The 15,363-nt window shown below is 41.0% G+C and overlaps 1 protein-coding gene across 3 annotated transcripts in view; it reads left to right on the top strand.

The window, feature by feature from the left end:
• LOC145337544 (constitutive coactivator of PPAR-gamma-like protein 1 homolog) overlaps positions 1-3,026 on the top strand; it is a 124,670-nt gene extending 121,644 nt beyond the window's left edge. For 2 of the 3 annotated variants that reach the window (XM_080182346.1, XM_080182340.1), the window contains exon 17: positions 1,074-3,026. In XM_080182346.1, the coding sequence (XP_080038472.1) occupies positions 1,074-1,421 (348 nt within the window). In that variant the 3' untranslated portion in view covers positions 1,422-3,026. The remainder of the gene's footprint in view (positions 1-1,073) is intronic. The other variant, XM_080182354.1, reaches the window with a different exon arrangement.
• Positions 3,027-15,363: the final 12,337 nt, after the last annotated feature.

Below are 15,363 nucleotides of genomic sequence, written 5' to 3'. Positions count from 1 at the left end.
CTGCCTCTCCTCTTGAGAGCTTGTATATCCCTGACTAAGATGGAAAAAAAAATTAACTTCAACAGTGAATTGTAGTTAAGTCTTAAACTCAAACAAAGCTAGATTTTAGAAAGAGATTTACCTGTAAAATTGACCCTTAAAATTCCCTCCCCTCCCAAATTCCCAAGTTCATGCTCTGTGACTAATTGCATTCAGTGACCAGCTGCTGCTTCATGTTTTCTTACCTTGATTTTTGTCTGAAGGTAGTTGGAATACAGAAGTAGCGGTATAATGATTCAGTCCTTCAGAGTTTTGAGATCCCATCTGGGCCATTGCTTTCTGGTTGGGTACCAAACCTCAGAAAAGATGCATTGACCTTGGAAAGATTCTAATACAGATATATACCATAATCATGCAAGGTTTTAAAGGGTTAAAACATGAGGACAGCTGTATAAATATCGATGTATTACCATGAATTTAAAAGTTTGAGGAGAGATCTAAGGTCATTTAAAAAATAAAGAGATTGGATAGATGGTGGAACGCAGTAAAAGAGGAAATGGAATTAGAATTGGCAAAAGGCAATGGGAAAATGAAACTTGCTTCACTGTGAAGATGTGGATGCTGGATCACTTGGAATGTTCATAACTGAGAATAGGTATCGAGGGATGTGGAACAAAGAAAGATAAATAAAGTTGAGTACAGATCAGCCATGATTAATTGAATGGTGGAACAGGCTCAAGAGGCTGAATGGCTTACCTCTGTTCATAGGTTTCCAAGATGAGTATGAGAAGTAAGCGAATCTCACTTCTGGACATTTATACTTGTGTAAAAGTTTTGATCTTAGTCAGCCTTTGCCATCAAAATACCAATTTTTTTCATCTGCAAACAACACTTGGAAATGTTTGTAACTAAGTTGATTAATAGCCACATTAACATGAGACAATATTGCATTATTTTGCCTGGGTCCGTAGAAAATTATATTAGTCATGGAACTGTATATGAGGTAAATAAAATTATTGATTCATTAGAAAATCTCACTGCAGCAAGCTATAGTGTGTGGTGTTTGTTAAAGCGTTCTTTTCTCTCTATGGCAGGGTCAGCCAGCTTATGCTGCTTCAGCAGAAGAAATTGCTCAAGAATTGAAAGTGTCTGGAGATTCTGGAGACCATTGTTCAGAGGAACACGAGAAATCTCAATCAGGCCTTGCAGAAGACTCTTCAGATAGCTCTCCTGCTGAAAATGGAGTTTCAGACGAAAGTAAACCTGTTTCCGAACTAAATGGAAACAAAGGAGACATCAGGGCTTCCAACCAAACTGAAAGTGCCTTGAATAATGACTCTAAAATGTGCAATACAACTCCTCACTTAAATGCACTAACTACAGATGGCAGTTGCAATAGAGATGAAAATCTTGGTACTGCTGTCTTGAAAAAGGAAGAGTAATGTGTATTTTTTGTTTTTTGTTGAGGGGGTGAAGGATGTTTGGAAGGTTACAGAATAGGAATATTTGAAAAGGAAGGCCTACAGTTGCATACAATATTTTCTTCTCCATAGAGAAACAAGGACATTGGAAATTCGGATCCCTCTTTGATGTCAGCTGTTTTACAAGCAATCTTTTCTAGCCAGTTGCAGTTGAATGCTACCAAATGAAATGAAGAGCATTTGACTCCCATATTTGAAATGGTATTACAAGACATTCAAACTGGTTATGACAATTTACATTTTCTTTTTCAGAAGGTAAAGCAAATATGGCTTTAATTTGGCAGTCTTTAATACATAGGTTAAAATACAGTACAGTACTTGGCACCATAACTTTGCCATCTTAATTGATTTTATGTGTTGTGTCAGTTGCTTATTTTAAGATTTAAATTTCATAAGCCTGCAAAAGGCGCAGAACCACAAAAAAATTCTACTATTTCAATGTCATTAGTTTTGGTGTGGTTATGTCAGCAAAAGATTTTTAAAAATAAAATAATTCAATGTTAAGTTACTAGAAAGTAATAACGCAGCTTCAGTTTTGGCAATCTTTAAGAGAAAGCAAATATGTGTAAGAAACAAATTACATGTCAAGAAACAACTGAAAACATTCATTGAAGATGCAGATGACCTTTAAAAATAGCTAAACATCACCATATAATTGATACGTTTTGTGAATATGACAGCTCTTACCATGCATCCGTGAATCAATGAAATCAGTGGTTTTTGAATCAGATGTAGACATTAGTACTACTTTGGCTAAACTTCTGCATGGTTCATAATTTTTGAAGTGTGTAGTTAATATTATGCATGTTATCGTCCTCTTTCTTCCATCCTACAAGTACTGTGCCCATTTGCAAATTTTAAAACAGTTAGTCATAGTCCTATAAAAAGATGTTAAAATATGTTTAGTCATTAACTGAACTTGCTCTAACCTTAAATTTTGTGGTTATTGACCTCTGTTGCATTTATTCTAAAACCTACAAAACGTTATCTAGCCACTCTGAATGATTAATGTTAACCCTGGTGTACTCATCGCTACTGTATTCATATTGTTCTCTGTTGCTGTTTTATGCATTTGTATTAGCAAAGTGATCTTTCTACAAAATTCTTGAAAAGCTTCAATCTTCAAAAAAAAAATTACCCCCTACATAGCGGACAATTCAGCAAATTGCTCGTTTTAAAACTTTCCCGTCAAGAGTTTAGTATAAGCAAATATACTTGTATCGTTCTGCTGTTTTTGTTAGTGTTTCAAACCTGATGTACTTTGAATCAGAATCCTTACTTTATTATAATTTCATATAATTTTCCTGATGCTCTTCATCACACATTAGTGAACAGAAATAAAACGTAACAACCCCCCCACTTCCCCCCACCAAACCCCTGCCCGCAACAGCTACATAGTACCTTTTCTGTAAGTTGAAAGGAGTTCTACCTACATATGGATTGTGCAAGAATGAACTACTGTTGGGTTTGCTCGGTTGTTGATGGATTATGGTGTGGTGTAATACTGGAAGGCTATTGAATGCAACTTACAATGCTTAATAAAAATCTTTATTCTTTTAGTATAAACCATTGGTTGTTTTCTTTTTCCATTGATTTGCTGGACTGTCTTGAACTTTGCTGGAAGGTTGGGAGTAAGCTGGTGTTTAAGTCTCTTGATAATACAAATAATTTCATCACTTAGTTGTACATCTTAGAATGAAAGAAATCAATAGTGTGCTGATCATTTTAATTTTCTTTAAATGTGTACAAGTGTTAAAAAATGTAGTGAGTTAATCTGGAATTTTCTGCTGAATATCAGTCCCTGTTGTGCTAAAAATGTTCATATTTTGTCAGTCATTGGAATGTACCTTTGCCTGGTATTATACTGAAATGTGTCACTCTCGCCAGAAGTTACCAGTAACTTCATGAAGAAAGTATCCTGAAAGTCTGGATGTTTTAAATTGATTCATAAGCTGTGAATATATATCTCATAAGTTTCCATTTTCTCAGATCAGTTAAAATATTCATGAAAAGATGAAGAAATGTCTGATTTAGTATACATAAATTTGTAATATTTAAATACAGCTAATTTCCTCGATTTGAAAGAATATATTTTTGATAGGTATTCAGGTACCTTTCATTTACTGGGAATTTGACTGCCTGGTATATTCTGACTGAATTAGGGGAAGCACGATGGTTAGCATTGCTGCCTCACAGTTCTGGGGACCCAGTTTCAATTCCTGGCTTGGGTCATTGTCTGTGTGGCATTTGCATGTTCTCCCCACGCACAGTGTGTCTGTGTGGGTTTCGTCTGGGTGCTCCGGTTTTTTCCCACAGTCTGAAAGACGTGCTCGTTAGGTGCATTGGCCATGCTAAACTCCCTCGCCCAAAAGGCGCCTGAATGTGGCAACTAGGGGATTTTCATAGTAACTTCATTGCAGTGTTAATGTAAGCCTACTTGTGACTAATAAGTAAACTTCAAAAGGGTGGCACAGTGGTTAGCAGTACTGCCTCACAGCACAAGGGACCCAGGTTCAATTCCAGCCTTAGATCACTGTCTAGGGTTTGCACATTATCCCCGTGTCTGTGTGGGTTTCCTCTGAGTACTCCGATTTCCTCATGCTGTCCAAAGACAGGTGGATTGGCCATGTGAAATTGCCCCTTAGTGTCAGGGGGACTAGCTAGGTAATTGAGGTTACAGGGATAGGACCTGGGTGGAATTTTGGTCAGTGCAGACTCAATGGGCCAAATAGCCTCCTTCTGCACTGTAGGGATTCTAATAGTATCAGACAAAAGAATGTTTGAAAGACTGTCAGAAGGAAAAATATTGGCAGACCCTATTTTCTGGGAACATTTTGGGTTCAGTCCCTTGTATATCATTCAGTAAACAGTCTATTAATATACTGTACCAAAATAGAGAGGCTTTCTAATAGGAATCTAATCTGATTGCAGGCAATGTTGAGGCATAATCCAGCCACGCTCCTGTTGTGATCAGGCACAATATTGAAGAAGGAATTTTAAAATTCTTGCATCGTAATCGAGAGCACTTAAGATTTTAAAGGCTATAGTGTGTTGACATTGATATTTTCCAAAGAAGTGTTGTTTTAAGAGCTGCTAAGAGGCAAAAATGCCCAAGCTTTTTCTGCGGTGTAACAGTAAGCGTGTTCGCCCAATGAACATGAGAATTTATTTAAATTGCTTTGCAGCCATTAGTCTAAAACTGATGATCAGAATATACCTAATTAGAACACTTCACCCCAGTTAGACTTCAATGCAGAAAATGAAATACAGATCTATTGGTAGCCTGAACACAATTTTACTTCAAGTTCCTTTATTTACACCTGTTAAGAATGGGTTATCAAGGCTAAAATACTGCATCAGTCAGCAAAGATAGCTTTAAATTCCTAGACAGTCATCCAGAATATTTCCTCAGGCAAGCAGTTGTAATCCAATCCTGCCAAGACATTATTTAAATCAGTCATTGCATGATGAGGAAGATTTTGTTGAGTCCCTCATGGAGATACTAAGGGAAGTAATTTACGTCTGTGGCTTTATACCCTTAATTTCCATTCTGGATAACCTCATTGATACTTCAACTCTCTACATTTGTCGAACAAATTCCAAGCGAAAGTACTCATGCTTGGTCCCTGGCCCTTACCCTGCAGAATTTGCAGAACAATGCAAATGGAACATTTACTGAAGTCTGTAAATGTTCTTATTTGTCATTAATCTAGCTATTTCATTATTTTTCAATTAATTCAAGGGCAGCAAGGTAGTACAGTGGTTAGCACTGCTGTCTCACAATGCCAGGGATCCAGGTTTGATTCCAGTCTTGGGTGATTGTGAGTCTGAAGGTTCTCCCTTTGTCTGCGTGGGTTCCCTCTGGCTGCTCTGATTTTCCCCGCAGTCCAAAGATGTGCAGATTAGGTGGATTGGCCATGCTAAATTCTCCCTTCATGTCCCAAAATGTGTAGATTGGGATTAGTGGGGTAAATATGTGGGGCATGGGGAAAGGGTGGTGGGGTGGTGGCCCTGGGTAAGGGTCGGTGCAGACTCGGGCCAAATGGCCGCTTCCTGCACTATGTTTCTAAAGGATGTGGGTGTTGCTGGCTAGGCCAGCATTTATTGCCCATCCCTAATTTGAGGTGGTGGTGAGATGTGCTCTTGAACAAATGCAGTCCGTGTGATGTATTATACCGTAATGCTGTTAGGAACAGCAATATATTTCCAAGTCAGGGTGGTGAGTGGCTTGATGGGGAACTTGCAGGTGGTTGCGTTCCCATGTGTATTCGACCATTTGCCTTTCTGGATGGTAGTGGGAGGGGTCTTGGATTTGGAAAGTGCTGTCGAAGGAGCCTTGGTCAGTTCCTGCAGTGCATCCTGTAGATGATACACACAGGTACCACTGTGTATCAATGGTGAGGGAGTGAATGTTTGTGTATGAGGTGTTAATCAAGCGGGCTATTCTGCCCTGGATGGTTTCAAATATCTTGATTGTTTCTTGGAATAGCGCTCATCCACACAAGTACTCCATCATGCTCCTGACTTGTGCATTGCAGATGGTGGACAGGCTTTGGAAAGTTGGGAGGTGAGCTAGTACTCACTGCAGGATGTTTAGCATCTTGCTCTTGTAACCACAGTACTTACATGGTTGGTTCAGTTGAGGTTCTGGACAACGGTAACCCCCAAATTGTTGATAGTGGGGGGATTCGGTATTGGTAATGTAATTGAATGTCAAGGGACAGTGTTAGATTCTTCTTGGAGATGGTCGTTGCCTGGCATTTGTGTGGTGTGAACGTTACTTGTCAACCCAGGCCTGGATATTGTCCAGGCATGCTGCATTTGGACATTGACTACTTCAATATCTGAAGACACATGAATGGTGCTGAACATCGTGCAATTATCAGCGAACATGCCCACTTCTGACCTAATGAAGAAGGGGAGATCATTGATGAAGCAACTGAAGATGATTCTGACGCTCTGAAACTGAGGTGATTGACCTCCAACAACCACAATTATCTTTTTGTGCTAGATATGATGCCAACCAGCATGAGTTTTCCCCGATTCCCACTGACTCCAGTTTTGCTAGGGTTTCTTGATGCTATATGCGATCAAATGTTGCCCTGATGTCAAGGGCAATCACTCTCACCTCATCTCTGGAGTTCACCTTTTCTGTCCATGTTTGAACCAAGACAATAAAGTCAGGAGCTGAGTGGTTTTGACAGTCTAAACAGAACCTCAGTGAAAGCAGGTTATTGCTGAAGTGCCACTTGATTGCACTGTTTTTGACCCTCTTCGTTACTGATGATCAAGAGTAGACTGATGGTTTAATAATTGAATTTTTCCAGCTTTTTGTGTTCAGGACATATCTGGACAATTTTCCACATTGCTGTGTAGATGGATGGCTGCCAGTGTTGTAGCTGTTACTGGAACAGCTTGACTAAGAGAGCGACGAGTTCTGGAGCACAAATCTTCAGTACTACTGTCAGGACCTATAACCTTTATGGTTTCCAGAGCCTTCAGCTGCTTTTGTTATCACATGGAGTGAATCAAATTGGCTGAAGACTGGCATCTGTGATGCTGGGAACCACTGGGGGAGCCAAGATGGATCATCTAGCTTCAGCACATCTGGCTGAAGGCAGTTGCAAATCCTTCATGCTTCAGCCTTGTCTTATAGGATGCATAAGCACAATATCTTAGCCACAATAGGATGCCCACTATCTTTTCCTACCAATCTACAGAATCACTGGAATAGAAATACACACAGCTAATATGGGTGGCACAGTGGTTAGCACTGCTGTCTCACGGCACCAGGGACCCAGGTTTTATTCCAGCCCTGGATAACTGTGTGGAGTTTGTATGTTCACCCCATATCTGTATGGGTTTCCGCCAGGTGTTCCAGTTTCCTCCTGCATTCCAAAGATGTGCAGGTAAGGTGGATTGGCCATGCTAAATTGCTTCTTAGTATCCCAATTTTTGTAGGTTAGATGGATTAGCCATGATGAATGTGTGAGGTTAAGTTAAAGTTTACTTATTAGTCACAAGTAGGCTGACATTCACACTGCAATGAATGTATTGTGAAAATCCCCTAGTTGCCACACTCTGGCACCTGTTCAGGAACGCTGAGGGAGAATTTATCATGGCCAATTCACCTAACCAGCACATCTTTGGACTGTGGGAGGAAACCAGAGCACTCGGAGGAAACCCACGCAAACATAGGGAAAACATGCAAACTCCACACAGACAGTAACCTAAGCCGGGAATCGAACCCAGATCCCTGGCGCTGTGAGGCAGCAGTGCTAACCACAGTGCCACTTAAAGGGAGAAGGACTGGGTGAGATACTGGGTCAGAGTGTCAGTGTGGATTTGATGGGCTGATTGGCCACTTCTGCACTGTTGAATTCTGAAATGCCATGATAAATTGCAGACAAATAACACAAAAGCTCTAAATCTAGGGCATTGCAACCTGCTTCTTTAGATGCTGATAAATGGTAGGAACAGTGCCTCAGTCACTTAAAGTGGAAATATTTGGGGAGATATTTGGTAAAAACACAGGCTGTACAAATCAAATGTATTTGGATGTCACATTTCGGTCAACAACTTACACAGCCTCACTGCCCTGGCAAAGAATAATTTTCTTGGGGGTAACTTCGGGTGAATCCCTAATTCAAAACACTTAGAAAGAACTAAATAGAATGAACTAGATAGAATGCCTATTTTTTCTTATTCATCACAGCATTTAAAAGCTGTATTTTGGTTGTCACTTCCTGCATGTTGCAATCATTCATTGGAAAATACATGTCTGCAATGTGAAGTAGGTGTGTATAATCTATTAAATAAAATGATAAAATGCTTCATGGAGTAGAGAGGAGAACAATTACTGAAGGAACTAAATTTGAAAGTTATTCAGTTTGAATTATGTTGAGTTGCTTGTGCTGTTTAGTGGCTACTGGGACAAAATTAACAGATAACTTATCTTTCCCACCCCCAGAAATGTTTCCTATTTGAGTGCCAAAAATTGGAAAAAAGGCAAGCAATTAATATAGATGTACTGAATTTGTTTTTGAAGGTAAGAAGTAAGTGCGTCATTTAAAGGAGACGACATAATATATTCTTGAGGGCAAAATGTGTTTCACAAGCACAAAAGAAAGCATTCTTTACCAAGTTGGGACTTACACTTCAATTCCAGTTGCTTGCAATTGTAGCAACAACAAACTAAGTTGAAAGATAATGAGTCTTTTTAAAATTAAAGAATGTGCTGCACGTTACTTAAAAGAGCGAACACAATTGTGCTTCTTTACATAAAGCAGACCTTCCTCTAACAATGCTTGCTATTAAGTGGCGGTGAATGGAAAAGGAAATTGGTTCACTTTGTGTGGTTTGCTGCTTTTTACACACAGGCCCATGAGGAGTTACATGTAATAGGAATTGACTAAAATATTCTCCCCTCCCTTCACAAAGAGATGACTACAGATTTGCTATGGAAACAGGACTCATTGACACAACATACTGGAGTCTCTAATTATAATATTTCCTACAGTTTGTCTGCAGTTGTTTAATTTGCAACTGGTTACTTTTCCCTAAATTTTGTAATCGAGAGATTAATTTTACATAACCAAGATGCATATTTTGATGCTGAACATTCTTTTAAATATTCATATGCCTAACAGGAGCAGCTGTTGGCAATGGAGTGGCTTTTACTGAATACTAACAAAGTATTCTGGAGTAAAGATTCAAAATCCCTGTTTGGTGTTATGGCCACTAGTTCCTCAACTGAGGTCCTGTCACTTCTGAACTGTGCAAGTGCACAGAGGTCGGGAAAGTGCTGTGCACGATCTAAGTTCCCTTAAAGAGGCTTGCATCAACCTTAAAGGGAGCATGCATTGCAACAAACCATTCGTGCACACCCAACAAAAATTAGACAAAACATTGCTGTAGACCCCACGGGGTCTGTAGAGACTTTTCCAACTGGTCCGCAAAATAACTGAACAGCAGTGGGAGATGGGAGCACGTTCTGGCTACCAATTGTACAGCACATAGGTGGCTGACTGTCCAATCTGGGAGGACAGCATGCACAGAGGAATGTTAAGACTGGCATAAAGATTGCCAAGCAACCCAATGGGAATGAGCACCAGGTGAGTTCAACCTTGTTCAATATTTCAATTCATATTATGCAGTAAGATTTGTGTTTAACTAATCTATTCGCTTTCTTTTCTGGATGTAACTAGTAGGGTAGATAAAGGGGAGCTAGTAGATGTAGCACAATTACATTTTAAGAAGGCATCAATAAGGTGTCACACAAAAGCTAAGGGCTCTTGGAGTTTGGGTAATTTATGAGCACGGATAGAGAATTTGTTAAAGGGCAGGAAGCAAAAAGCCGGGATAAATGGAGCATTTTCACATTGACAGATTGTGAATAATGGAGTGTCACAGGGATCACAATTGAGGCCTTAGCTTTTTCATCTATATTCATGACTTAAACTAAGAGACCGACAGTAATGTATCTAAATTCATTGATGATACAAAGCTAAGTGGGAGTGCAAATTGAGAGGAGGATATAAAGAGGCTGCAGAAATATGTAGACAGGTTGAGAGAGTGGGCAACGAGGTAGAAAATGGAATATAATGAGTGGACATGTGACGTTATCCATTTGATAAAAATGGAAAAGCTGTTTTTTCAAAATGGTATGAATTTTGTAAATATTGATATTCAGAAGGACTTGGATGTGCCCTCAAACAGGGAACGCTAGGTTAGCAGGCATGCACAGCAAGCCTTACAGAAGTGATGTTAGGGGTAAGTTTTTCACTCAGAGGGTGGTGAGTGAATGGAATCGGCTGCCGTCAGTGGTGGTGGAGGCGAACTCGCTGGGGTCTTTTAAAAGACTTCTGGATGAGTATATGGAATTTAATGGGATTGGGGGTTATAGATAGGTCTATAGATTGGTAGGTGTTGATGTGATCGGCGCAACTCGTGGGCCGAAGGGCCTGTTTGTGCTGTAGTGTTCTATGTTCTAAGCAGTTAGGAAGGCCAGTGGTATGTTGGCCGTTAGTGAAAGAGGATTAAAGTACTCTACAAGAGTAAAGAAGTCTTGCTACAATCGTACAAGGTTCTGGTGAGTTCACACCTGGAATACTATGTGCAGTTTTGGTCTCCACATTTAGGGAACACTTGTGTTTCAGGCAGTACAGAGAATGTTCATTAGACTGGTTTTTTGGGTAAGAGAGGATTGTTCTATGAATAGAAGCGGAGTAAATGAGGTGTAACTGTCTGGAGTTTAGAAAAATGAGTAGTTATCACTTTGAAATATATGCAATTCAATGTTGACAATACTGGACAGGTGGATAGGGAAGAATTGTTCCCATTCTTGAAAAGATCAAGAATGAGAACACACTGATTTAAGGCAATTGGCAAAAGAAGGAAAAGTGACACAAGGAAAAGAGTTTTCATGCGGTGAGTAGGTAAGATCTGGAATGCACAGCCCAAAGGCAGGTTCCAATGAGGTCCTCAAAAGGGAATTAGACCATTTTCCTATCCGGAAGAGTGTGAAGGATTATGAGGAGAAGCCAAGAAAATGGAACTAGGTGAATTTCTCACTTGGAGAGCCAGTGCAGATATGATGGGCTGAAAGGTCTCCTTGTGCACTGTAACAATTAGTGATTCTGAAGGGGCTTCACATTATCATCATAGATCCCTACAGTACAAAAGAAGGCTATTTGGCCCATTGAGCCTGCACCAACTCTTACCCACGCCCTATCCTTATCCCTACTATGCCACATATTTACCCCGCTAATCCCTCTTTCCTATATATCTTGGACAGTAAAGTGTAATTTAGCATGGCCAATGTACCTATCCCTGTACACCTTTGGGGTGTGGGAGGAAACCCACGCAGACACGGGGGAGAACATGCAAGTTCCACACAGTCACCCAATTGAACCTGGGTTCCTGGCGCTGTGAGGCAGCAATGCTAACCACTGTGCCACCCTGCCACACCATATTAAAATCCATAGAATAGATCCATAGAATCCCTACAATGCAGAGTTAGGCCATGTGGTCTATCGAGTCTGCACTGACTGCAATCCCACCCAGGCCCTATCCCCCTAACCTCACATAATCCCAGGACATTAAGGGACAATTTAGCATAGCCAATGCACCTAACCCGCACATTTTTGTACTTTTTTATAGTTATATTTTAGTTGTTGTATTTATTATTATACTATTTTTTAGTATTATAATTTAGATGGGGCGGTCCATGATTACTAATCTATTTGAAAAAATATCCTTCAGACAAAATATATCATTGTAAATATTTTTAATCGTGTAAACAGACAAAATTTTAGTGTTCTTGCATTTTTTGAATTGAGGACCTGATTGAAAGATCTCAGGTGCAGGTATATGTCTACCGCGTCTGAACCACAGATGATTGAAGTCCAGGTAAATAGAGAATCAACCCAACTTCACTTCCAGTTTAAACTGAGTGTGGTGCCACCTGCTGGTTTGCTTGGCACAGTGCGGGGCCACTTACCCTAAATCCTGATCAAACCACTGTGAGAGTTAACTGATCATGTCAGTAAATCTGTCTGATTTTAAAGAGAAGTAACAACATAATTGCTTCATTTTCTAATTGCAGAATATCATCGTTGGATTGCTGTATCGGTAGATACCATTTGTCTTCAGTTTATCACAGCTGTAGATTAATTAAATGTTCCCGGGTGGAATAATTAAAACTGGGGAATAAAATTGTCTGGTTTGACTTATCCACCGCACGGTTTACCATACGGTTGAGGAACACGCTGGAAAAATAGTGGAATTTTTCCAAAAATGACTGAGTGGGAAAACCGGAACGATCCGTGGCAGTTTGTCTGGCGTGGAGTGGACCGCAATCGTCGCACAGTCTGTCATTTTATTGGGAGGGCGGTGAGATGCATGTGGGGTCTGGGAGGGGCCGGGCCTAAATACGCTAGTGCTTCATGTCCCTGACATGCCCCTCCTTCATTCCACAGCAGCACCGCTCCCCCCCCACCCCCCACCCCCATCAGAGCCCCCTTTGCGTAGCCCCACAGGCCCAGCCTCCATTCAGGCCCTTTGGCGCTGCCCCTAGCACACCAGCACTGCTTCTGGCACACTGGCAGTGTCCCAACCTACACTGCCAGGTGGGCACTGCCAAGGTGCAAGAAGTGCACAGTCAGGTGGACACTGCCCAGCCATGTCCCCAACCATCTAGGAGCTTTTAGTGCCCTCTGAGAGCACTGCCCCCCCAACCCTGGAGAGGTCTCTGGTGGGGACCAGTAGTGATTCTTGCCAGGCTCATGCCATGCCTGAGGGTCAGAAGATCCCGAGAGCTGGAAGAATCCGGCATCAAGCAGGCTAAGCCTATCTGAATGCTACTCTAAATATGCTAATTGACCTTGTGCCTTTATTTGGGCAATGCGCCAGTAGAAGGGAACTGGGACGAACTGTTTGGTACTGGGCCCAAAACCTGTTTTTAGGCCCGTGCACAATTATCTGGGATTGGCACATTCTTGTGGCAGGGATGGCGAGGTTGGAAAATTGCCCCCATTGTCTCGGGCTTAACAACTGACACCCTGGCATGGCCAGCCTGGCACACTAAATTTCTCTGCCTATCTATCTCTCATTCCTCCTTTAAGAATCTCTTTAATACTTAATGGCTAGATGGATACAGAACTGGCTTGGAAAGATGTTCTTCAGAATGGAGATCTGGAGCTAGTGGTGTTCCGCAGCAATCAGTGCTGGGACCTCGGTTATTTGTAGTATATATAAATAACCTGGAGGAAAATGTCAGGAGTCTGATTCATAAGTTTGCAGATGACACAAAGATTGGTGGAGTTGCTGATAGTGCCAGGGATTGTCAGGGGTTGGAACAGGATACAGATATCTTGGAAAAGAAATGGCAAATGGAATTTAATCTGGATAAATGCGAGATGGTGCATTTTGGAGGATCAAATTTAGTTGTGATTTATACTGTAAATGGCAGAACCCTTAGGCATATTTACATACAAAGGGATCTGGGTGTGCAGGTCCATGGTTCCCTAAGTGGCAATACAGGAATCCAAGGTGATTAAGAAGACATATTGGCACGCTTGCCTTCATTAGCCGGGGCATTGAGTACAAGAGTTGGGAAATCATGTTACAGCTAAATAAAACCTTGGTTAGGCAGCATTTGGAGTGTTGTGTGCAGTTCTAGTCACCACACTACCAGAAGGATATGTAAGCTTTGGAGAGAATGCAAAGAAAGGTCACCAGGATATTGCCTGGTTTCAAGAGTGTTGATTATGAGGAGATGTTGAATAAACTCGGATTGTTTTCACTGGAAAGACAGAGACTGAGGGAAAACCTGATAGAGGTCTACAAAATTATGAGAGGCATAGACGGGGTGGATAATCAGAGGCTTTTTCCCAGGGTGGAAGTGTCAATTACAAGGGACACAGGTTCAAGGTGCGAGGGGGAATGTTTACGGGAGATGTTTTTCATCCAGAGAGTGATAGGTACCTGGAACACACTGCCAGAGGAGGTGGTGGAAGCAGGCACGTTAACAGCATTTAAGAGGCATCTGATGGGCACATGAATAGGGAGGGAACAGAGGGATACGGATCGAGTAAGGGCAGAAGGTTTTTTTTTAGTTTAATCAGGGCATCATGATCAGCACAGGATTGGAGGGCCAAGGGGCCTGTTCCTGTGCTGTACTTTGCTTTGTCCTTTATAGCAAATTTTTGGTCATCTGCCATATATCTTTTTGTGGCCTAGTGTCACGTTTTGTTTTATAACACTGCTGTGAAGGACCTTGGGACATTTTATTACATTAAAGATTGCGGCTGCTGATTACTTGTTGGACTTCAATCTAGCTGTCGATTTCCATCAGATCAGACTAACAAGTGTCAGCACTACCACAAACACAGTTGTCTCTTGCCAGCTCGACATGTCTTAGTTCTTATGGAACCTGTATCACAGATTGGTGGCACTGAATACAAATGTTAGAGAAGTTAGGATAATTTTCACTGTTTGGTATCACGCTGCTGCTAAATGTTTTAAGGCGTGCTGTCTAATTTACATATAAATACTAGTTAAAGGAAAATGTTACCACCTCAGTGTAACCAAATGCCAAATAACAGGAAATCTGAAAACAAAAGCAGAAACAGCTGGATGTATACAGTGGATCAGGCAACTACAGTGATCCAAAACAGAAAATGCTGGAAAATCTCAGCAGGTATGACAGCTTTTGTGGGGAGAGATTAGAGCCAATGTTTTGAGTCTAGGTGACCCTTTGTCAGCACTGACGAAGCTGGCTCTAATCTTTCCCCATAGATGTTGTCAGACCTGCTGAGATTTTCCAGCATTTTCTGTTTTAGTTTCAAATTCCAGCATCCGCTGTATTTTGCTTTTAACATCAGTGGTCACACTGATTCCAGTCTCAAACCCTTCCCTCAGGCTGGTACAGATGAATAGCATTTCAGAAGGAACAGGACAATGGAGAAGGGGAGGGAAAATAGAACGGGAGAATAAATAGATGATTTTGGAAACTTTGGATGGTTAAATGGCTGAAGTAAGTGATTTTTGTAGGAATCTAAAAATGGCAAAGTTGGACACATCTGAGACCCAAGAAGTGTATGAAAAGGAGAAGGAAAATATAGAGTGGAGCACATGTAGTTTAAGCACTTTGTAGCCCGGATAGAAATGATTAAGCAGATCAACACTGAAGATGCAACCATTCCACACTAGACTGTTCTGACAAGGGCGGTACTTCCCAGTCTAAGTATCAACCTGTTTCATTCCCACATCCCCAGAAAGACCAGCACATCCATCTCACCTTCCCAGCATAGCACTTGATGCCAGAGAGAAAGTGGGAACCGTAGTTAAGGGCTCAAACTCTTAAATTTGTTGTTAAATTTAGGCAGTGCTCAGTGGAAAA

The sequence above is a fragment of the Carcharhinus amblyrhynchos genome, chromosome 3 (assembly GCF_965287045.1).
Source record: "Carcharhinus amblyrhynchos chromosome 3, sCarAmb.v2.hapA, whole genome shotgun sequence".
In the NCBI taxonomy this organism is placed as follows: Eukaryota; Metazoa; Chordata; class Chondrichthyes; order Carcharhiniformes; family Carcharhinidae; genus Carcharhinus; species Carcharhinus amblyrhynchos.
Note: the sequence above shows the minus strand (reverse complement) of the source record. Positions and strands in the feature narration are given on the sequence as shown.